Here is a 25524-nt window from a genome sequence, read left to right as displayed (position 1 = left end):
CATTGGACCTCAATTTTAAGGGGGCTACACTACTAGGCGAAAAATTGATTTCGTTTTATCCTCTATAAGGAAAAAGAATCATAAGTTACATTATCTGAGAAGGTCATTAATAGTCACAGGGTGTTTTCCCTTTCTCGTGCATGAGTTGTTTGATCATGAAGGGATTTGGAATGAACCAATCAAAATATCCTAGTAAATACCTTTTTAGTAAGTCGGAAGGGGGGGGGGGGGGGGGCGTGAGGTTGGGCACTCCTGCTCTATATAATATCTCTTACCTTTATACAAAAAATTATTGTGAAATTGTACTTGATTAGGGAGACATTTAAAGAAGAGAACGGTCTCAGTAACAACACAACTTCATCATCGTCTCTCAAAAAACGTGGTGGGTCATTAAGTTATTCTTTCATCCGATCAACCGACCAAACAAGAAGGTCACGAAGGAGTTTAAGAGTAAGTTGAGCCTTATTACATTTTTTCTCATTCATTGCTGTTTTCCTGTTCGTATTCATGAATTGGTTAATGGACTGAAATGCAGACTTTTATTATTGAATGTATCGCATAAAGGCCACAAATCCTGAAAGTCTGAGAACCACCGTATTATGAATTGTTTTCTTCCTACTTTTGATCCTTGTGTGAATGTTAGAATTTCACGGAATGTTATTTCTAAATCGAATTTACTCAATAGTTTTTCATAATATTTTTGCTTGTACTGGTTCTCGTCATCTTTGTTACTGCTTCTCGTCATCTTAGCGCAGCAATTGTATCTCCTGATGAGATTCATAATTTTACCATTTAAAATCTCTTCAATGGTGTAGTTAAAGTTTTTTATTTCTTTTTTAGTCTATCAGTCGATCGTTTGGACGTCATTTGGGTAGAGATTATCATATGGTTAATGGTACTGATCGTGAGACAAAATGAAGCAATGGATGAAATATTGTTTATTGCTGATGTTGAAAGCCATTGATTGAAATAGATTATCTTTATCAATAGCAGAAAGCCATTTTGTGAAGAATTTGTTTCAAAACATTGTTGACTGGAGGAGAATACCAGAATTCCATGGCACTGCAAAGTTCCTAGCTGTTCGTTTTCTTTTAATTTTTTTTTTTTAAATTTTTCACCATGACTTTTTTGAAAAAATGACAATGACATGAAGTTTATTTACAATATCATTTAAAGAAATTTAGCGATATTTGTTCAATTTCATTATAGAGTTGGTTGAAAAGGAATGTTGCGTTTTTTTGAAACTTATTTTTGAATTTTCATGAAGGGTTAATTTAAAGATTTTTTTATCGCTGTTTGGGCAGTGTTTGAATTGACAGTCAACAATCAAGCATGGCCATCTATAAACAGTTTCACATATGTAGGTTTACCTACAGCCCATGCTCGGTAAGATCCCAATGCTAATTTATTCCTGGTAAACAAGCTTCATCCATACATGGCATTCAGATAAAATTTGAAATTTTTTTTTTTTGTCAAAATTTTTATTTTGTATCATCATGAATGATTTTTACTAATATCTTCATAGATTTAAGTTTTGTGTAAAAAAATGAATTTTGGTATTTTTATTTCAAATTTGTTTAAACGTCATGCTCAATTATTCTCATGTAAGGTATCCACTGTGTGTACTAGAGAGCAATATTTATTGCTAAGGTCTGTTTGTATTCCTTCAAACTGGATTTTTTGTTTAAGCAAGAGCACATTGTTTTTGTTGCAGCAAAAGTCAATCAATGTTAAGGACTTAGATGTAATAATTTATGATAAAAAGTCGCCTTAGCTTGATTGTTGTGAATTTTGACAACTCGGAATAGCATAACTTAGGTAAGTCAATGATGACGGTATTTGCAATTTTGGCTTAGGGTTCCAAAATTTAGTCAAAAAAATTTATAGGTTTCCACTGAAAATTCAAGGATTATTATTTCTTTGATAATCTGCTGGGTTTCTTATATATCTTTCCCCCCATTTCTTGAAATTTTGAATTTTAATAATATCGCTTATTGTATGTGAAAACCTTGAATACATTTCATAATTGTTAAATACCGCATCAAATTAAAAGTCTTGCTTGCGCAATAGAATGTGCATTGTCCTAGTCGGAAAGGGACGGATGTTTTTCAGATGGTTAGTGTCTTACGCCTGGATATTGTTGTGGAACAAACTGTTACTGCCACAGGCTGAAGCTTGGTTTTATTTGTTTCTTAGTTTTACCTATTTAGGAATGATCTTGATAAACGAAGATGCTTGCTCAGTTTTTTTTTTTTGCTCTTGTTTCTAATAAATTTTTTGTCAAATGCGAAACATGTATGATGGGTATTAGGTTTGTAGTGTAGTTTTTCCGGTATATAAATTATTGGGTCTGACAAAATTTACTTTTGAAAAACTGAAGTGTCAGTGAACAGGGAGAGTTGAATAAATTAGTCCTGGTATCAGGGATGTCCAAAACTAATCAAATATTAAAATACATTCGAAATTCATTAGATTATATATAGTAAAAGAAAAATTAAGCATTCGAAGCTGTTAGATGAGCAGATTGAAACACACTTCAACCGGTAACAAACAAGACTGGAGGAATCCATGACCATGGTGTTTGTGTCGTTCTAGATGTGAAGACATGTTGATTCATGTAATTTTCCGCATTAATTTGCCCCCAAGTTATAATGTGTTCAGAATAGTGAAATATTCAGTTTTAGCTATTTTTGCACTGTTGGGTATTTTATTGCAGTAACCATATATTCAGTTTGAGCTGTCACCAACCACAGTTGCTCGACAATGAGCTAAATAATAGTCAAATGTAGTCTAATCAAAATAATAGCAATGGGGTGTCCGAATCAATGCCATATCCTACTGGTAAGAATATCATTTCATATGAATAGAGTTCTGCCAAAGCATTTTATGTACCCTAAGCCCAGAGCTTAGCACAAATTCCACTTCATATGCTCAGTTTCACGAACTCAAGACAAGTGCACTAAAAATGAACTTTTTTGATGTCGCTACTCGCTAGCATTAGTTAGTATCTCTATCCCAGTCATTACAACAGGCACTGGAACCGTGCTGCAAGATATATCATCCAGCTTTCAATAACATACTGACTTGCTTCATATGCACCTCCAGTTTTTGAGTGAATCAAATTCAAAGAAATCTGAGATTATCTGCTACAACAATTAGTCATCTGTTCATACACGACTATTACCAAGCGAGATGCTATTGAAACAAAATCTACATCAATAAAGAATCAATATTTTATTGCATAAGTTTGTTCAAATAATACATCAAATCAAGGTTAAAAAGATTGATTAGTGCAAGATAAATACTGTAAAAAATCAATTTACAACTTAGAAAAATGAATGATTCCTTTTGTGACCGTCATGAAAACCATGATATAAAAATGAAAACTAAGCGTTTATATATTATACATTACAAAATGTTGTGTCTGTTTCAGTAACATACTCTATAAACATAATAAGAGTAATGCTCCTCATTGTAAATTATAACGAGTGATGTAAATAATGCTACAAAATTCAGGACTAAGCCGCAAGAGTTTAACTTTATCACTTTATAGTCCGTAAAATAGGTAAGTGGTTTAAATAAGCAAAAAAAGAAAGTTAAAATGCTACTCACATCTATTTAAATTGTTTGCATATTAAATCATTTGTGTCATTATCAGAAATAAAACAAACAGCATTCAATTCAGTAGCAATATATATAGTTATATATTATTTAAATTGGAATGAAACAAGTCTCTGGGAATCTCGGAGATGCATATAGGTCAGCATATGAAATCACAAACAGCGAAATTTGTCATGGCTACTGATCAAGGTTATGAGGCATAAGTCACACACCAACCGAACTCCTACAAAATTAATTTATCATGGGCATCTCTGTTATTATCCCTGATACCATACATTGGCTGTGACAAAAGCTAATTCTGACTCGTCATCTGCAACAATATCTTGTAAATGGATTGATCATATCAGGATCATAACCTCCCATATTTTCTGATAATGATGTTGTAGATGACAATCTACTATCTGAAGTTGACTCTTGCATCTCAATCTGAAAATATAACAGTGCTTGAATCTAGTAATAGGAGTGACATACGAAACTCAACTGGCAAACAGGGAATGGAACTGACCATAAAATGTGTGAAGCGCTAGTAGTATACAAAACTGGTTTTAGGACAACCCTAGAATGGTATCTAATTCTAATGTTACCTAGTTTCTTGGGTGTTAGTTGAGAATAGGGTTGGGCATTATCAAACACCTGATGATTTCAGAATCGAATCGAATATTTTTTCGAATCAAATCTCAAATACTTTGAAGATAAATGATAGTATGTGACTTTTCTAATTCTATTGTAATGTCTCCTCCAGGCGCATAAATTACTCAAAACATAGAATCCATCACGCAGTCAGTTCGCCGAGTTGTCATGAACAGTAAGAAACATGTTTCATCGATAACTCACTAGGAAGAAAATATTCCTTACGTCAGAATTGCACTGTAAAACTATGGCTTCCTTTAAAATTGAAAAATTTGCCAACATATGATGACAGTTCAAAATTTTCGTATGAATCAATTTGGATAACTTACTATTCGATTCAAGAATGCTCAGCCCTAGTCGAGATGCTTGAGACTGTGTACATCAAAAAGCGCCTACTACCCCAACTGCAATTCACAAGTTAAGTGTCTGAAAAACCCTGATATGCTCGATAACATTCCTTTTAAAAGTTTTATCCTTCAATCAAGCATGATACACTATACTGACCTCTGTCACTCGTTCTTGTAACTCCTGCTTTTGATTGTGAGAATTCACCCAATGATTGATTTTAAAGAAATCATATATCCATCCAAACAAAAATAAACCCAATGTTGCAGATCTCAGCAACCCAGAACATGGTCGTTCCAAATAAAACTGATGTGCACCAAGCAATCCAGCTGGAGGAAGCCATAACAAGTATGCCTGTATAATAAAATGCATACTTTATTAAGTTTTGTTGGTAAACAAAAATACTGTAGTGATATTTACATATTCCAAGTTTAACTACCGTATTCACGGACCATAATGCACACCAGCATACAACCCGCGGTGTGGCTCAACGGGCTAAGCGTTAGGAATACGCACGCCACCGCACCTCTAATTACTCTGCGTGGGTTCGCAGGTTCGAATCCCATGCAGGGATGGTTATGTGCGAGAGGATTGCTGGACTCCTCGCCGTCGTTGGGTGGTTCACGTAACCGCTGGTCGGTTACGGCTTCCTCCACCACCAAGTCCATGCTTCCGAAAACAAACAATACAGTAAAACTAATTCCATACCCGACTTGGAATGGTAACCGGACGAGAGGCCGTGGTTCGCCATATGGATAAGCCGTCTTATCGGCTTTCCTCTCCACCGGGATAAATATGTAAATCCTATCCTATCCTTTATTATTACATAAGGCGCAATCGATATTGGTTTGACTTTGAGCACAGGCAATGAAGCATACAGCACTACCTGATCCATACATTAGCCGCACTGGCTCATCAGGCACACAATCGATTTTTGAGAAGGATTTAAAGCGCCTCTCATGGTCCGTAATTTGAATGTATTTGGATACTAACTTAAAAATTAGATTTACTAAACAATTAAAAATTTATGGATGAGTCCAATTTGACACTATCCCTTTTCACGAATGTTGATAAAATATACCGGTAATTAAAAAGTATCATTTTCTTTGCCTGTAATGAATTCTTTTTCATTCCTCCAGGTTTAGCATCAATTTCATTGTTTGCTTCTTGAACAAGTTGTCGTATTCTCAACATATCGGCAATCCAACACACTCCACAGTTCGCTAGGGTAATTATGTATATGAAACCGAGTAAAAGACTGAAAAAAAAGAATAAAAAAAGTCAAATCAGAAGGCTATAGAAAGAGGTCCGTATCACAATCTTCCTAGTTATGTTATTTCTGATCCAGTTCAAAGCTCAATGGGGGTCGCGGTACCCAATATTGTCAGAACTATCCATATTTACTCTTCTGCCTCCACTTATCTGTGTGAAAAATATTTTTCGACACCAACTTCTGTTAAAACGAAAGTATCGTTGCAATTTGAAACCGATACTGGAACCCACCATCACCAAAAGAAAGCCAAGATTCAATCTTTTGAGCGATAATATGCAAGCACATTGGTCTCATTGAGGTTACTGTGGGTCACAAAAAATTTGGTCGTGCCAAGTGGGTGGGTCGCTTGAATAGTGGAGGAAGACGTAACCGACCAGCAGTTGTGTTCAGTATCCAAAGAAAGTTGCGACAAGAGTAAGCAACTTTCTCTCGCATAGCCTACTCATCCTGCAAAATTGTAACCACCATACGAGGCATTTAATGCATGAAGAATAAGACTTAGCTTAATGTATCAGCCATTGACCACAATATTCTATCTCAATTCTACAAAGACCCAGACAGGAAGTAATCTGGTATGTTAGATTGCCTATTAGTCACATTATATATTATACATCATATTATAGCATGTCATATGTAACTTACATTTTAGCAATACTTCATTACGATAACTCAACTTTACCTTTAAAAAGAGACTTTCGATTAAAAAATTCAAATGATAAATTTGTATTTTATTAAGAGTAACTAATACTGGATATTCCAATGACTTTCGAAACTACAAGCATATCATATCTTTATTATACCTGAAAACGAATACAATTGAAAAAAATAACTAATGACACAACACAGTCTTTCGCATCACTCAGGAACATTAATGAGGTGGATTTACTTGCATATTCTCGTACAAAAGATCAATTTGGCTCTATTTAGGTAAAGGTGGGACTCAGTATTGGGTCCTAATCTTTAAAATTTGATCGATAATTTATTTTAACATAAGTTATTGTCTAAAAAGATATTCCACACACATACCGGTGGTAAGCGGAGGCAAAAGGAGTAAGAGTGTCTACGTTCAGACAATAATGGGTACCGCTACCCCCATTGTGCCCTTTCGCGACCCACCATGGGGTCATCCCTGATTCAACTTACTTTCCAAGATAAATCTGATGAAATCCCAGTATTCCAACAGGTCCAAAACTCATCACAATCGCATCGTCCAACCTTTTTCTAACAACCAGAGGTTTTCTTGGAATTTCTGCATCTCCTTCTCCATCTTGATTTTCAGCATCGTTCTGGATATCAATTTTCAAAAATTGAAAATACAGTTTACTACAGCGAACTATCACATACGATTACTGATCTAAATTTGTAAGATTGAGAAATATATTTTATAATGGGAAAGTTGAACAGAAGTCAAAAGCCACGCTCAAACAATATAACTAATTCAACTGTTCAATTTTTATTGAATTTTACCATTAACATGCTATTTTATCTATAAATATTGTTAAATTTTACATCTAAGAAGGTAAGTTGATAAATTGATATGCCATAGTGAACCAGAAACATGTTTGGTCACATGTGAGTATCTATGAGAGGAGATAGATGGCAATTATTTTTTTCCACTCGAATAGTTATTTTTAATTGAAATTATAATTTTTTTATGCTACGCCATATTTTATGAAAAATGTAATTAAACATGGAAGAAACAGACGGTAGGAAGCTATGAGTACCTTCTTCCCATTCAGAAAAATTCTAATGTAAAAAAATAATACCAATAACTTTAGTAGGAATGGTAACATCACACCAGGGTTCAAACAGTAAATTTTATTTGATGAATTCAATTCATTTTTATTCAAAAATTGCTAGCAATAAAGAGAAGTGGCAAAATATAAAATCCTCTACCAATGCCTTTTGATGCTTTTTATTTTCCTGGGCAACAAGATGAGACATTCGAAAGAAATCTAGAATCCATCCAAATCCGAGTAACCCAAATGTACAGAAATATAAAGCTCCGAAGCCAAATCGATTGAGATAGAAATGATGAAACCCTGAAAATTAAATAATACAACTACCATCAAATTAGATGGAGAGCCATTATTCATCTCCGGAAATATAAAAATAGCAATGAACAAGGCTAGACACTGATCACCAACTACTACAATGTGGTTTCTGTCAACTTAAGCATGCTCGAAAAAGTAAGCCAATTAAAAAATCATATATTGTAATTCATCACATATTTCTTTCTAGAGTCTATTAATAAGTACTAAATTTGGGTCTGATATAGTATAGTACCACAAAAACTTCTTATGGATGTGGCACAACAATTTTTGCATGTGTCATTCCTAGCCTCTATCTGACTTCGTCATCCAGAAATTACATCATTACAACGTCACAGTGATGTACCAGGGCCCACCGAAATATACGATAAGCCATCCGAAACACGCAGACGTTCACCCGGATCGGGCAAGCTACCCTGTATAAAAAGTCATACTCCCTCTTGTTTTTTCACCATATTATCCTAGTGCTCTAGATGAAATAGACGCCATTTCGGGAGATCGCATCTATACTTTGCCGAGCTCTATAACATGATTCTGACATCATTTTTGGATGACAAAGTCAGGTGTGGGTTAGGATAACATATACGTAAAAAAGGGTAATGCCACGCCCACTTAAAGTACTTGTGGTGCTATACTATACCAGACCCCTAAAATTTAATCTAAAGGTTTACCAATACAGAGGATCAATGTCTTGCAATAATCCAAATTAAGATTTAAAGAATCGTTTTGTAAGGTATGAAGAGCAATAACAAATTTACAACATCCAGATAAGAGTACGGTAAATAGCATTTACAGCCCCAGCCTTCCCATTAATGTATCTAAAAATTGCTCATAGCAAGTGGCTCCACATAAAAGTGGAAAAGTTGTCATGCTATCATAGATTGTTTCACATCTCATTTCAATATATACTTAATTTCTCACCTAACAATCCAAATGGAGGAAGATACATAACATATGCATCTGAGAGATGTCTTTCCTTTTCAAGTTCATCTAGACTTACTCCATCACGATTTGATCGAATAATTTTATCATTTGTGTTTCGAACGAGCGATGGCAACCTGCGACAAGATCAATGGGAAATACATGAATGAATATAAAAGATGCAATGAGTTGGAAATTGCACAAACATGACAAATGCCACTACGGTTGATTAGGGTTCAAAACTTTTACGGTTCTATCGAATGGTTATTATTATAAAATATGATTTATATTCAGTAATTGTATTCCTCGCTATAATAATACAATCAAAATAATTTGTATCAACGAATTGAACAAATGATATATTAAACAATTAAACCATGGTTAAAAAGTCTGAAAAAAAAAACAATTGAAAATATAGGTCAATTTGATGTAAATACTAATTGGACCTTCAACATTTTTGAGATTGTCTCACAACCAATTAGGTTTATTCATTTGAGTGAAATGGCATGAATAAACTAATAATAAGTCTGACATATAATTTCAAAATTTGTCTTTCAAACATCACAATAATTTTATCACCTGAAAATATCAACAATCCATCCCACAAGGAACAATCCACCTGTTACTGTGTAGGTAAATCCGTAACCCAAACGACGTAAATAGAAATGATGAAGACCAAATATTCCAAAGAAAATACAGAGTAAATAAGCTACTGAAAGTGACTTGGTATTGGCTTTGACAAGTGAATAATCCAATATTTCAGCTTCTGGGTCATTTGTAGCTTGCCCATTTGACACTAAACCTTTCATAATTGCAGAATTTAGAAAAGCTCAACAGTCATAAATGTCACCTCAACTTCGCAAAAGGTCATCTCATGTAATTATTGCATTTCTTGGAGACTCAAAAAACCAATTTTAAGTTCTTTGCCTGACTGGCCTTTAGATATTTTAATTTAAATCGTTTTTAAATTATGTGAAATACTCGCGAGGTGGTGTATGAGAACTATTTCCAAAAAATACATTTTGCAACTTTTCTGTCCAGCCATAGAAAGGCGCTATAGCACTGTGTGATTTACACCCTTTTTTGTTGTTCATACGTCATCTATAGAAAAGTACATATTACAGGCGACCCTTTCAACCATGGCCAATGCTCGATGTTTGGGAAATTGCTTAATGTTTTTGGTTTAGGATTAAGTTAAAACAGCGCACTTAGCGAGGGCTTTGATATATTCAAGTTGCTTGCGCAGAGTATATGGCATATACTATATGCAATATATTATAATATCGTATGGAAAATTAAATTTAGGTTGAGCGATGACTGTGGAAATTTTTAATCGCACACAGATGATTATTTAAAACAATGAATTATAACTGAACTTAACTGTGATAAATTTATTTAAAAAGTATTTATGAAACCCTTCATTTGGCAATACGATAGAGAAAATATTATCTAAAACAATTTCCGTAAGCGATAAAGCATAGAAGTAGAGATAATTTGAGAACATTCAGATTTGTGTGTATTTTTTTAATTTCTCTAGGACGTATATTCGAGCCTGTTCTAGTATAGTTTGAAGTTTGGCAGTATAAAAAGATAGGAACAGTATGAAGAGAATAACATTAGACACACAAGTAAATAAATATCAGTAAGAGTGTGTGATTCTATGGCTGCCGACAGAATCAAATGGGAATGTCGCAGGGATATTGCGCAAATATTAACGCAATAATATTCTTCGTCAACGCTGCACTGCGAATTTCGATACGACTGAAAACAACAATAAATTTCAGCGATACTTTCGTTTGTTGGTCTTTATAGATGTATAAAAACTTAAATTAACACTGATTAAAATAAAAATCGGTAAAAATATATTTAGAATTGACTTCATAACAAAAATGAAATTGTAATGGGACTAAATGAACGCTCTGTGTTTTTGTGTGACGCGTGTCCCGATGTGTCGTTTGAAGATCTAGAAAGGTACCTGAAATTCAATCTTGAATTTTATATAGGTATCTATCTGTATATCCATTTGTTACTAGACGACTCTATTCCACATGCAGCAGTCACTGTAAGTGAGCAGACCGTCATTAACATTTCTAAATGATAGCCCAAACACTCATATTCCAGTCGAGAAGTGAGGCGATTATTTTGTGAAAAAAACTTAATACTAATGTGGTTTGAACTTGTACGTTTTGGAATTTGCCCCAAGGCGACCTACAATAGCAGAGTCTTACCAGATTAACATCCAACTACTATGTAATGTCCCGTTATTGTTATGTACGCTATATCGCTTTCGCCTATTATATCGCCAGTTCTCTCCTTAGCTCCTTTTTCTTCTCATATGAGTCCCTTGTTTCTTTATTGTACGATAGTCAAACATCGTTTCGTTGCTTCGGAATGACAAGTTTAGGCAGGTTCGCGTGTTTGGCGGCAGGCGCGTGTCACCAGTCGAAGGCGTTTGTTAGAAGCAATTCATTCTTTCTAATATCCCATAAAACTGTATCCTTGATCATTCTGATTCAAGACAAGATTAGTACTTTAATAAATACTTTATTCGGCTACGGTAAATCAGTTCGTCGGCTTCACAGAGTCAGAGAGCAGGGCGACAATAAGTGAGCCGTTGCATGGTATGAATTCTAGATTGTGATTATATTTTCAGAAATATTCAGTATTACCCATACGCTTACTCAGTTTAGTTGCTATGTCATAAGCTGCTTGTGTTTGGGAGTATTACGAAATACTCGCATCAGGACATCCTTATCCCGGGAATATACAATACTGCAATCATTGCGCAATACGGATAGTGGATAGAACGAAAGCTCCAAAGGAAGGATTTTACTCCACTTATTTATTTGAACTGCATATTGCGATAAAGGACTTTGGCAGACAAGAACATGGCCCCGTCACCGATTTACCTCAGGACAGTCATTCTAACTGCCGTTTGCTTTTCAACTATCATCCCAATTTCACACTGTGATATACGTGAGTAATTAACATTAATTTCATGCCCGATTTCGTACTATTCATCACATGTATTTTTCGATCTATGTGTTGCGGCATTTTTTCGTTTATTGCCCGAACTTAACGCTATTGTTTCCCGCCGTGTCGCAATACTTTTTCGCCTATGTGCGACTGACGATTTTCCAGCATTTAATTTGAGAAATTTGTGTTATGTTACTACAGATAAAATAGAATTACGTGATGAGACATTATAACGGTGAAACGGACAATCACAAAGCCTTTTCCGGGTCAAATTACTTTCGTTATTGACCACACTTGGTTGTATTACACATTGTCGTTTGAAATTCTTTGTAAACTTTTGTTTGGAAAATGTCGCCACCATGGGAAAATAAAATGACGCTAGACTTACCCTTGTTAATATCTATTGTTCGAAAATTATTCGACATTTTATTGAAATATATTTTTATTCATCTGCAATAAAGAACTGATCTATTTTAGTTGAGTTTGAATGTAATTTACCTTGACAACAGCTGAATTTTGTAATTCTTTTATTTTATCATCTTTGACCCTGTTTATATCAACAAGTGGAAGATTGAGATGCAAAATTTACAAAGCTTGTTGACTTCACTCGAACGTAGCAGGGTGCAAATATTAAATATCAAAATTTATTAATGGCTGCCATGTGTCGCAATTGTTTGCTCATTTAGTTAGCAATAAGTAATAACCAACTAGAGTTCATGGTTCTCCATATATATATTTAATAAAACCACCGTTTCCTTTCTATTCCGAATGTATATAAAATTCCATACCATTCTGGATATTGGTAAGGATTAAAAGCTTAATCGCAGTTTGCAATTGACGCTTCGTGGAACTATCATTCTTGTAAATACTGTTACCGCTATTTCGGGTTATATAAAACCTGGTAATCATTGTTGAATATTTAAACCCGGTGGTACCTGTCATAAATCACGTTCACTTGCAGGTAATAGCGTGAAATTGACCCTCGTATCTTGAAAGGAGTTGTTTAAATGATAAAATTGACGTTGAACTTTTTGATGTCTTCAAATTTCTGGACCGCGACATTGACTTACTACTTCAACGAAGTGACATGAATTTTAACCATCGAACCCGCCAAGTTAAATTTTGAAATATTAAAGGAATCGACGTTACACCTTGTCACCATTTGTGTTTTTAAGTTCCGATCATCTGAGCCAATTACCACAACCAACAGCACTTTCAGTTTCTCAATAAACAACCATCGTGTTTTCGATGTATTGTTGAGGAATTGATTTATTCTGAGCACGGATACAAAAAAGAATCTCAACTAAAATTCGATGTATTCAAATAGATGGGAAATAGGGTTTTATGAACAATTCATATAATTACTATAATTACTATTATTTTACTTCGTTATTTATTATTTGCGATTTGCCAGGTAAAATTTTTATTCATATATCGAATTTTTTATATAATTTGTCCATACATTGTGATTTTAATAAAAATCTAACTCATTCAAACTGTACGAAATAGAAATATTTTACAAAGCAAAGATATAGAACATTTATAAACCACGTAATTTTTAAAACACACTTCGAGACTGAACCCCAGAAACACAACTTCTGATAGGTATTGAATACCATAACCACAGTTATGTCTAAAAGTTGAAATCGAGTTTGAGGTATGATTGTCGGCCTCTTCTAAAACCAAATTTCATTGAACTTTGAAAGAATATCAAACATGTACGATTCATCATTTGAGTCAATTTATTTGGTTTAACATAGAACTAACTGATCATTTGCAATCTATTTTATTTAGGTGAATTATATTCAACAAAGCAAAAAACAAGCGATTTGAGATGGACTTCAGTTGGGGTAAGTACTTCGAGAATGTTTTACCTTTAAAAACATGGACCAAGTGAGGAATGACTGTATAATTTAGCTTTGGAGAGAATTTGAAAGTTGTGTAACATGTGGTACAAATATTAATAGCATAATAGTATTAAGACAGAAAAACCAAAAATCGATTGATTTGTGTGTAGGTCATGATTCGCTTGTACTTTAAACCAGTGTTGGAGAGGCTCCAGTCATTGACTGGGTGACTCGGCTTGACTGTCTGTCCCACACTGCTTCAAATTAGTTTTTAAAAAGAATAACAAAGTATTACCATGGTAACCATGCTTCAAATTGCACGCTACAAAACACAGTTCGTTGTCGCCTGCCTATGATTCAGATTAAACAGATTAATATAAAACCGAACACAAATAGAAGTTAGTTGCTGAGCCGATGGACGTTTTCAATGAGTAGCTTAAGCAAAGAAAACACGGCAAAACTTACCTTAATTTTGCTTGACCTTATTACTTTGAACCTCGGGCGTTTCGCACGATGTAACGTTTTAATTTTTCACTTATATAACTAATCTATTTGTTGCTGGTGCCAAAGTGATTACATTTTGGTAAATCGCCAAAAATTTCCCTCTTACAATATATAGATTAAAAATAATAGAGGTATAACGTATAAACTTTGATTTTTGTAGACATTTTCTGCAAGACTTTCTTTATTTATATCAACTAAGTTGAAAGCCATTTGAAATATGCCTGTCGGTCATAGTGCTTATCGCAAAGAACCGATCTGGGGCTCAATTACTTGTTCTCATTTTGTGATTCGAACATTCTACATTCATTCATCTCATTCTCTGTCTTTCATGACTAATAATTTTATTCAAATGTTGTTTTGGATGTGAACCAGATCTCTTAGTTGTAGATACGAGATTGTTCACTCATTCAACAAATCGCAAATTGACCGTATGATATGAGAGATTCGTAAGAAGCAATATGTTATTAGATGATATGGATTTGTGATAATGTTGTACTGGCGATTGACACAAACAAATTAAAATATTTGACCGTTTTTTTTTTATCAATGCTCCACAAATTTGCTAGATTGCTATGTCTCTTTTCAGTTGCAGGATTCTAGTCCCTTACATTTGTAAGTTGTGTGTGGATTAGGCCTACGGTGAGTTTTTGACGGGTCCTCCTCATAAGTGACTTGCATTTACATAAAATTCGAGTCAATTTCTCGATTTTTTTTAAAGTTCTTCATACATACTAATGAAATTCAACACTAAGTCGGGACATCACATCCTTGTTTACCCTGTAGATTATTGGACGATCAGTGGTATCAAACTAACACCTAGATCTGTCGTTTTTACTAAGATGGAATGTGGTCATTGTTTGTACACGACGAGCGCCTGTTTGTAGACCCAGATAACAGGCTTAGCTATTATCACTTAACCACTATTTCGAGCTTCAAAGCTCAGCAGGTGAACTGTTTGAAATTGAATATGCCACACCGTTTTGAGGAAATTGTAGATAGCGACGCCGAATATAATCGCCACTTTTGTTATTAATTTTTTATGGGTTGTAGTAGACATTTATTGTCCAACAACAGAATAGTAGTTACTAAAAGCCAGGCATGAAAAAATTCAATACACCCATACGTCCTAAAAACAATTCTGTCACGCGTAAATTTGAACGACAGAGTGAAGTTATTATTCCGCCTATCCTTTAGGTTGCCATATAAACGTATTTAATGAGACTAAAGTCGATCCACAGCATTCCCCATATTTAGCACACTAATATTCCTCACTGTACTGACCGTAATTGCCCTTGCTATCAATGATGTAATAGAAAATAGTGTGTTTTCGTTCAGGTTACACTGAAATGTGTCGTAATCCTTTTGTAATATGTTGCTAACGTTACCACTAACATATGTTGTACTCAGTTTTATTTGCTTTGCTACACCATGTGGAGTTAGGAACATTGGGTCAGGCAATTTTCCCAACGTCGATGCGGTTTGAGCACTCGGTTTAATTATTAACCACTAACCAGAGTCATTCAATGGCATAATACAATTTTCCCCATTCAAACCAGTTATATATTTCTATTAAAATATATTCAATTATTAATATGTGTGAGGCGTGTATCAAATATGGGAATATAAATTTTGAATATTTTTGATCAAGTACTTTTGAACACGAATATTAGGTAATGGAACGTCCTTTCACGTTTTTGATAGCGATTTTGCCTCGGCCAAGGCCACAGAAAATCATTGTATATTATACTGATACGCAGGAGATCGCGTTTTTGATAGACTGTTCAACATATACCTACCTGCCAATGTATTGCCCCGGCCCCAGAGTGAACATTGGGTTTGGAATAAATGTTTCTAATCGTGACCCCAATATAATTAAAACCGAAAGCGCTTAAGAAAGCTCTCTAGGAATTTGATCCTATTGTATATGACTTATGATAAAACGAATTCATCAGCATGCACTGGATCACCAATCACCATTCATTTTTTTCATTTTTGTATGAGTGAACGAGCGCTAACGAAGCTTTTGTGAAACTAAAATTGCTCAACGACCTGTTTTAGATTTTCTCTTTTGTTCACTTAAACCGCAAAACCGATTTCTACGAAATGGCAATCCTTTTATTCTAACTCATTCACAATAGCGGAAAGCCAATAATGCTAAAACCCCAACCACGTTAGTGATGAGTCTACAGGATTATCAATTTTCAAAGTTAAACAGAAATCGACATGTTTTTTAGTAGATTGGACATTTTTAACACAATTTCTCGAATTTGTTCCGTATAACCAGTTTCATGAATTACGTAGATTAATAAATTCAAGTAAGCATGTTCGCGCACTTGTTCTAGGCAAGTTTACATGGGTTATCGCCGGTACTCACGATGTTAGCGGCATCCTGATTTCAACGCCACCTTATGGATAGACAACGACATTTTAAGTCTAAGAGCTCCCATTTGAAAACCCTCAAAATTGTACACGCCATTGTGTGCGTGTGCAATTATCAAATTGGCATTTAAAACGTTTAGATGTTTGTAACGGTCGATTACCTCCAGGTGGGTAGGGCGCGCTCAATCATTACCACACTAACCGTTCGTAATTAATAACTGAGAGTAATTCACATTAAACTTGATGTAATAGCAGTATATATGAAGATTTTTTTGGCATGTAGAAATATCAACAAACGAAATGTCTTGATGATAGATACAATTATATTGCTTGGCGTAGTCACCCGTCTACCTGATGACTTGGCTATATTTGATATTGACAATGCCTTGAACTATGCGGCAGAACTGTACCAAATTTACAAAAAGACCACTTCACTCAGTTAATTGCCTAAGCTAAATATTGCCCTGTTTGTGAGTAAACTGTACACAAAGTCGAGTCGATCGAAACGAACGTGTTGATATGCTATGATAAAATCCTTGTGAAACAATATTTGGGTTTCGAATGTTGTAAATTGTGTTACTGAATAACTAAATTCTTCGTTTCGTGATAACATCGTATTTATAACACCTTAATTCTCAAAGTAATTATTCCAAAATTTAGAAATCTTAGTAAAAAAAAAAAAATCTAGAATATTACACCAAAATGTATCTAGAATTATAACTTGGTATGGGCTTTACAGATCGGTACAGGTTCTCGCAAGGATCACGCTAGATTGGGGTTAAGTTTTAACCCAGCAATAAAAGTTTGTGCAAAACCTTTACGAACTCTAAATTATCGTTTATGCAAAACATATTACAGATAAATGGCTGATATTAATTTGTATTCGGTCCTGTTCAGTCAGAGAGTCTACTCTCTAAAAAGAGAAGTAGCGAAATGTATGATTAGTGTCAAGAGTTCACACTACTGTGCAATAGAATTACACAAGTTTTGTTAACTTTCCATCATACCTTGTGTATATATATAATCACAAAAATGAGATGACGGTGCTTTCAAAGTTAGAATTTAATACTAGCAAGCTGAACGTGGGGATATACAATGACTTTAAAACTAGGAAGCGAATTTGATCAAGTACGTCTTATGGATCATTTAGACTTTTAAAGAGTAGCGCCGCTGAAGTTACGCAAGACCGACCTCTGCCATCATATCATTAATTTCGAATTGGATTTCCAACTTGATATTCAAATGGCGACTGTTCAATTCTTATTCTGAACGACCTTTAAATGCATAATGTATTTCTTTGCCATTATCATATATCTGGTTTAAATATTGCTCATGTTTCATCATATTTCGTTGTACACGTTAGATCGATTTGACTTCAGTAATAAAAATAAAAACGATCACACGAGTAAACAAGTTGTCGCACCGTATTTCCGGTAATGGTTGGCCTTCAATCAATATAAAAGCATCAATATTGAAGAAAAGAATGCACATAATGCACGTATGTCATTTTTGTTTTACGACTATTTGTATTTACCGAACGTTGCATGCCTCAAATAAAAGTCGTAAAGTTCAATAGTGCTTTAACCTTATATGGCAACAGCATCAGGAATTTCGCATATACTTGACCAATTATCTGAACTATCATTCGCATCAGTCTCTCCATCTCTTTCTCAGGCATGAGATTTTAGGTAAATATACCACTGCGGCAAAATGTGATCCGATGATAGAGTACTCCGCTGAGAAACATGTTATCTGTGGCCCAGACTTACGGAAACATACTTGACTACACAACGAAGGTCTTAATATCATATGAGACTCTATCTCGTCCACCTCTTCAGTGTATATAATCTCATTCAATTTAATGTAAAAAGCTAGTCACTTTTTATGGTTCTTCTTCACAGTCTTAAAATAACAAACGCTAATTGCTTTTATATGTCAAATCGAGAAATGATTTGTGAAATGTATTTATTATATTATTTTATTGTCTTTTACGACGTCGTGTCGAATGGGATAATATATCATTTATCACAGCGGTTACACATTGACACGCAAGTGCTGAGATTGTGTCTTCATGTTTTTAATGAAAGTGCATCGTTTCTTTAATTCGAAATTGTTATCGGTGAGACAAACAATCGGTTTTGTTATCCATTACTCAACCGATAACGCGGCTATATTATTCTTAATTTTTTCCCAAATATTTATGACATTCGGGCGCGTTCCATTACCCCAAATTTTGCTGGTTTTGATAGAAATTTCACCCTTATCTTTTGCCTTCAATTTAGGCAACCTTTTGCTCAAGAATTGCGCATGTTAAGTGAGAATACCGGTAATAGTAGGAGTATATATATGCCATGGTCTCAATCGTGGTTTGAACGGTCGATTCCGTCGAAGGGATTGGGCTGTTACATAGACAGTTATGTAAATTTATGCATTTCGCTATCGTTTTGAACTGAATCATTTCAAATTTAGGAAATTTGACTTCATTCTAATCGGAAAAATCTTTCTTTTAATCGATATTCACAATTGTGATTCCCAAACTTTATCTACCTATCGCAAGGGTAGTAACCGACATTCTTTTCGTTTTTGCGTATAAGATTACACTAGTGTTTGCACGTTGGCGTGACTGGAAAGTAAGACAATTGACATCGAAAAAAGGTCATTTCCTAACGTTTTCAATTTACCGCGTCAAAGAGGAAGGTCGGACTCTTTCAAGGTTTGTCAATTTGGGCGGTCTACATGAAATTTACGTCGCATTTGCGTGAAAAGCGAAACGAAAGAGACGTTAATCTGACATACGTTTTCCGCCATCCCGTGCCTGCAGTTATTAATCTCCGTGGAATTATCAGTCGTAGTTCGCCCGAGTGAATTTTTTTCTAGGGTTTTGTTTCCGAGCAAAACTCAGGTAAAAATACTTGAAAGCAAATTTTAAACACTTGTCCGCCTCTACCAATGGAGAAAACTGATGTGATTCGAAATATACTTCTTTGATTTACACATTCACACCGGTAGATTGTATACAGTAGTATCTGTCAACTAGGACCTAAGTGTGATTTCTGTTCAGATTTGTATGACTTATGACACGCAATTTTGAAAGAGGTTCATTTTCATGTTGTATGTGAATTTGTGGTAGTTATTAGAGACACTCTCGGGCAAGTTATCCAGTTCAAATCCCATGACTAACTTCTCACTCAGGTTGTAATAAATTGGGTATGCAATGCCAAACTTGAAAGATTCCTGTCTTTCCCAAAATTATCTGATGACATATCAGTGGCGCTTATACAAAGCCTTGTTTTAGGTGAAATACGTAAAAAAACGTCGTGAAAGAATATATTATAAATTGGAAGAAAATATAAACGATTGTGTATGTTCATATTCCTAACTATTCCAATTGCTGCATTGCCTCTCATTAAATGTTCTATTCCATCCCATAGGATTCGTTCCTGTTATACAAGGGAGTCGCCCCAAACCACTAAGAATGCGTAATGACGTCAGTGTTTTACGGCATTGTTGAATTGAGTATTGTTACGCCATAAAATGAAACGATTGTTATTTAATTGAAAACTTGTTCGTCCAAATATAGTCCGCACTCATTTTCTATTCACACCGTATAAATGGGCAGATCGTTCTCGACACATAGATGATATAATATCCAAAACAAAATGGAATCCATCCGTTTGTATTACGAAATGTAGCGACTTGGTTACAGGAACCTCGTTCCTACATTTACGACTATTTGATGAAAAAATGTATTTTACGTGCCGACTTTTAATATAGTTTTGTGAGATTGGGAACAAAAATCAAAATGGTGAAAGGTCTTATGTTCCTCCTAGCTGGAAGTATATGGGAAAAGGTTCATTCCATAACGCCATAAACGACAAAACGGAATACTTAAAAAATCGTGAGGAAATATTAGCATCTGGATCGCTGCGCGACAGAAGCGTACAACATGACTACTACAAAAGCTAAACACGGTCTAAACTTGAATTGAAATTTTGCCATTCTTGCATTACATCATTGGAGTGTTAGGCGTATCTATTTCCTTAGTGGAATGGCGCTCCGGCCCTTTTGGGAGTGCGTTGGCCGGTATTTGACGAAGACTTTTTGACAATGTAAATCCATATTCCTCCTATGATACGTACACTATACATACGTCGCGTTTCTTCAATGGACAATTTTTTGTTTTGACATACACTTTTGATCGCGAACCGACCATTTTCGGAATTGCAGACTTTCTCCCAGGTATGATGACAACTCAAAAACATCATAAAACTTATGTTGAAACAGCTTGTGAATTGCTTGTCGCGCATATATATTTTTACTGCCAGAACACAACTGTGGCATTCCAGGCATTTTGATATTTGCTCTTTTTGTATGTTGAGTGAAGACGAAAAACGGACCGTTTTAGATGAGGTCTAGCGTAATTTTAGCTTAATTTATTGTAGGCCAATCAGGGCCAGTAAAAACAGAAAGATACGAAAAATAACGCAATGACGTTGCAAAATTTAGGATATGTGCATGACCGAACAAACAATATTTGTAATATATTTTATAATACGTACAAATGAATGAAATTTTGTCTAATATTTACCTTGGGTGAAGTGAGGCATGATATTGAAGCACTCTCCTTCTAAATTAGCCGATTCCAATATGTTATATAGGAAATGAGATGCTTTGCCAAACCACCCTTTTGATTCTCGTAAATGTGTGTGACAAAAGCGTCGTGTTCGGACAAGATTTACATACATTTGTTGTGTGTTGAGCATATTTACATTGTATGTGTGATTCGCCCACTCAAATGATATCTCGAGAACAAAGTAATAACACAATATTGAAAACTGTGACAAACAGACATATAAATTGCTCTTACCAACCGATAGCCTGATTCTACTCGCAATAACTTCAAACCCAAGAATTGTAAAAACCGCAGATTTAGCAATACCGCTAAACTCGAAACGAAATCATCATTAAATTCAGAAGTATAGTCCAGATTTCTTTGGCTTTTGTACAATTATTCTAATAAAACTTGAAGTACAATTTAATTCAGTTCACATGATTTGCGGGTGTGATTATTGGAATTTTTCGTTAACACAACCATATCGTTTATCAGCCTTATCCACAGTTGAATTGCTATTTACCTGGAGCCTGGATACATTTTGCGCAGTTGTGTCTTACACTTCTATGCTAAGAAGGTATTATTGACCCTTGTTCTTGTATTCTTTGCAGTTTGAATTTGAAGCTTTTTAATGTTCACGTTACAGAGCTGCGGTAGTCGTTAGATCTTGATGTCCATATATGTTTGAGCGATGCTTTTGCTTTTATGGAGATACAGTTGTATTTTGAAACACATAGACACAACAGCTAACACTATCTGAACACTAATTAGGATCCATTTTTTTAATTTGTCATTTTGTGAATTACTCAGTTTACTTAATGATGATGATGAAACATAATAATATGATTGATGGAATATGTTTAGAATATTAAGAAATGAATGATAAGATGTAATCGACTTTGCCTTTCGTTAGTTGGTCACTGGTAATTTAAACTTGTTTCTTGTTAACATCAAGCGCCGGTATCGCGTTTGACAGATGTGAGAAGGTCTGAGTGTTTGGTACTTACAGTTTGGTATTTCCTAACATCGACGGAATGCACTTATCACCGTTCTCGACAAATTGAAGTGGTCATTTTGAATCGCCCCAATTTCGCTTCAATTAACAAGTGTGTCGTGTTGGAGTTGTTTCTGAAATGAAATGCTAAACATGTTTTTTTCCACACGCATATCCCTCTAGTGATTAGTACTGTTGTATGGTGGCCCATCGTTGTCACGCGTTTTTATTTTTAGAAAATTTGATGCTGCTTGGGACCAACGTTGTCATGCTTAATCATACACGCACAAATGTGTTTCCTGGGTTTCTAACTCACTACTGACTTTTATTAGCAATATCCAATAAATTCAACATGAAAATGTTCTATAAATTCTCCATTCTACAAGTTCAACCACAAGCAATATATTTATAATAATGATAAGAGAATATAGAATTGAATATGAAAATTTGTTTTTACGTGTAGAAGGCAATTTAATTGGAAAATGCTGCTTAACTGCTCAGTTGTCTGGACACTCGTGCGATGCCGGTACGGTACCGTCTGACCGTACCGGTACCCATGCAATCACTCATCAAAGAATGGGATTTACGGATAGTCTCGTAGAATATAGACTACTGAAACACTCTCTGCGCCTGCCCCATGCCGTACAGCCGTAACGTACCGATCCAGACAAATGATGAATCGCCCGTGCTCAACCATTTATTTCAATTCATACCTCGACTCACTATATTCTACTAGGATCGAGGTATGGATTGAAACAAATGGTTGAGCACGGGCGATTTATCATTTGTCTGGATCGGTACGTTACGGCTGTACGGTATGGGGCAGGCGCAGAGAGTGTTTCAGTAGTCTATATTCTACGAGACTATCCGTATCTCCCATTCTTTCATGAGTGATTGCATGGCTACCGGTACGGTCAGGCGCAAAGCGACTATAACCGACTACCGGTATTTGGTAAGACGGTACCGGCATCGCGAGTGTCCAGACAACTGAGTAGCATTCTCCAATTAAATTACCTTCTACACATAAAAACAAATTTTCCGAATTTTCGTATTCAATTCTATATTCTCTTATCATTATTATAAATATATTACTTCTTGTTGAACTTGTAGCATGGAGAATTTATAGAACATTTTCATATTGAATATTGCTCGAGAAAATCAGTAGTGAGTTGGAAACCCAGGGAACACATTTGGGCGCGTAGGATTATGCCTGACAACGTTGGTCCCAAGCAGAAAAAATTTTTCTAAAAATAAAAACGCGTGACAACGATGGGCCACGAGGCGGACCATCGTTGTCAGCCTTTTTATTTTCTTTTTATTCAATTTTTTTTTTTTTTTCAATTTTTTTTTAATTTTTTTTTTTTGTTTATTTTTTCGTTCTCATTTTTAATTTTTTTTTTTTTTAATTTAAATTTTTTTTTAATTTAAGTTTTTTCCCAACTATGTCTTTATTTTCGGTTTTTTATTTTATTTTTATGTTCAATTTTACGCGTGACAACGATGGGCCACCATACTGTTGCACCTTCGCCGGTCCTTCTACTCAAGTACTGGTTCCAGTGGAAGATTGGAGTGATCGATTGAATATATTATACTAATACTATGCAATATATGAATTGTGTTTGTGTCTATCACTTTACAAAATATGACTTATATAAGATCGTAGTGAAATAACGGTAAAATAGTATAAAAGTGTAATTAACTAAGATTTGTTATAAATTTTGTTTCACTTAAATTTTGGCACAAATCTTTCCCCTTACCCCAAAGTTTTGGTCAATAATTCACCCGAATTACTCAATAATTTATAATAGATTACCAACGGGTTTTTCCCCTAAATATATACCCGGAGGTTGTAAGTTCTAATACAAGCTTTATATTTTATGACTGTTAATCTGCGAAAGAAGATAATGCATATAATGAAATGTTTATTTTTTAGTGGGAAGAAGTCAGTGGATTCAATCCTGAAAAACTTCGAACAGTTCGAACTTATCAAGTATGCAAGAGTTCGTTTCCAAATCAGGATAACTGGTTGAGAACAACTTTTATACCGGCAACGTAAGAATAGTGTTATTTTCATTCCTCCATAATCATTATTATACGAGGTTGTACAACAACTTTCTCGTTGATTTTCAGTCATTGCCTAAAACACTGTCATATTTTCATATCCATCCCGAAATTACAATAATAAAAATTTCTTTTTGCCATCGCGTTGGCATGACTATCCGGGCATTCGGTCGAGAATTTAGATTTGAAGTTTTGACATGTCTTACGGTCTATCTGACGAGTCCAACTAAATTGATAGACTGTAATTTATACGAAGCAGGCCATTGAAATGGACCTTCATCCTGATTCCTAGCTTACTACAAGTCCATACGTAGTAGATGTGCTTTCCTGGGGTGGATGCTGATACAAAGCCTCGTTCCGAGCACCGTGAGAAAACTGTATCATAGAGCAATGTCACATCACAATCCCTCTTTCGGTGTGTTATATATTCGTAATGCTTACCGCCATCACCCCAGGCCTCGGCATCACATTTTTATTCTTTGTTCGATGATTAGGATTTTCTTAAATAGATTAGGTGTCAAACTAAAACTTGTCACTTTTTCAGGCAAAATCAACGTTTGCACATTGAAATTGAGTTCTCAATCACAAAGTGCGATAATCCTCTTCTCAAATCTGCAAAATATTGCCGCGAAACGTTCAACCTGTATTATTACGAAAGTAATAGTGATGTAGCTTCCAGTACTTTCCCTCCATGGAGAGCGAAAGCGTACAAGAAAGTTGACACAGTTGCTTCAAATACAGATGGCCCGTTCAATAATAAAACTTTCACTGTGGGGCCATTGAAAAGGTGAGCATTGTAAATAATACTAATTAATTTACATGTGAAATATTTCCCTACTTTTTTTCTTGCTTTTATACATTCTGTAACCATCTTTATCTCACGATGTCGGGTATCATAGCTTCATTAGGATCGGATTAGGAATTTCATCGGGTTGAGCTATACTGCAACCAAATTTCTATATTTAATTCCTTTCATTATACATCAGCCGACCTGAGTGAAACATATACATGTAACGAAGTATAAAATAATATGTTTCTGGACTTAGACAAAACAGAGGTTTTATTACCATCATTGGTCTCTATTTTTCCAAGATTCCATTCAGTTTTACACGAAGGGTCAATTTGGGGTTTAATTTAACACCTATTTTTGGCAAAAATCACTGAAGCGTCGTCTCTTAGTATATTGGCATCAAGAGGCCTATATTCCATGATGCTGATGGTTGCAGCCCCATCTGTCCCTCTTTAATTTTACCTTGGCAGTACATTATTATGTCGCCAAGTTGTAACTTGTATGCAAACTTATATCTGAC

General features: G+C 35.0%; 3 protein-coding genes across 10 annotated transcripts in view; 2 read left to right on the top strand and 1 right to left on the bottom strand.

Annotated features, from left to right (window-relative positions):
* Positions 1 to 2292, top strand: part of LOC120327893 (kazrin-like) — a 40315-nt gene extending 38023 nt beyond the window's left edge. For all 7 annotated transcript variants that reach the window (XM_039394252.2, XM_039394250.2, XM_039394249.2 and 4 more), the window contains 2 exons: positions 315 to 450; positions 841 to 2292. In XM_039394252.2, coding sequence (XP_039250186.2) covers positions 315 to 450; positions 841 to 918 — 214 coding nt within the window. In that variant the 3' untranslated portion in view covers positions 919 to 2292. The remainder of the gene's footprint in view (positions 1 to 314; positions 451 to 840) is intronic.
* Positions 2293 to 3211: 919 nt separating this feature from the next.
* On the bottom strand, positions 3212 to 9900 carry LOC120327897 (uncharacterized). Its single transcript, XM_039394259.2, has 7 exons — positions 9421 to 9900; positions 8842 to 8978; positions 7766 to 7911; positions 7013 to 7155; positions 5707 to 5854; positions 4756 to 4950; positions 3212 to 4047 (listed from the first exon to the last, which is right to left on the bottom strand). The coding sequence occupies exons 1-7, from the start codon at positions 9648 to 9650 to the stop codon at positions 3928 to 3930; spliced, it is 1119 nt and encodes a 372-aa protein (XP_039250193.1). The 5' UTR covers positions 9651 to 9900; the 3' UTR covers positions 3212 to 3927.
* Positions 9901 to 11485: 1585 nt separating this feature from the next.
* LOC120328173 (ephrin type-B receptor 3-like) overlaps positions 11486 to 25524 on the top strand; it is a 71632-nt gene continuing 57593 nt past the window's right edge. For both annotated transcript variants that reach the window (XM_039394595.2, XM_039394594.2), the window contains exons 1-4: positions 11486 to 11817; positions 13612 to 13667; positions 24087 to 24205; positions 24759 to 25001. In XM_039394595.2, coding sequence (XP_039250529.2) covers positions 11730 to 11817; positions 13612 to 13667; positions 24087 to 24205; positions 24759 to 25001 — 506 coding nt within the window. In that variant the 5' untranslated portion in view covers positions 11486 to 11729. The remainder of the gene's footprint in view (positions 11818 to 13611; positions 13668 to 24086; positions 24206 to 24758; positions 25002 to 25524) is intronic.

This window comes from Styela clava, chromosome 7 (assembly GCF_964204865.1).
Source record: "Styela clava chromosome 7, kaStyClav1.hap1.2, whole genome shotgun sequence".
Taxonomy (NCBI): Eukaryota; Metazoa; Chordata; class Ascidiacea; order Stolidobranchia; family Styelidae; genus Styela; species Styela clava.
Note: the sequence above shows the minus strand (reverse complement) of the source record. Positions and strands in the feature narration are given on the sequence as shown.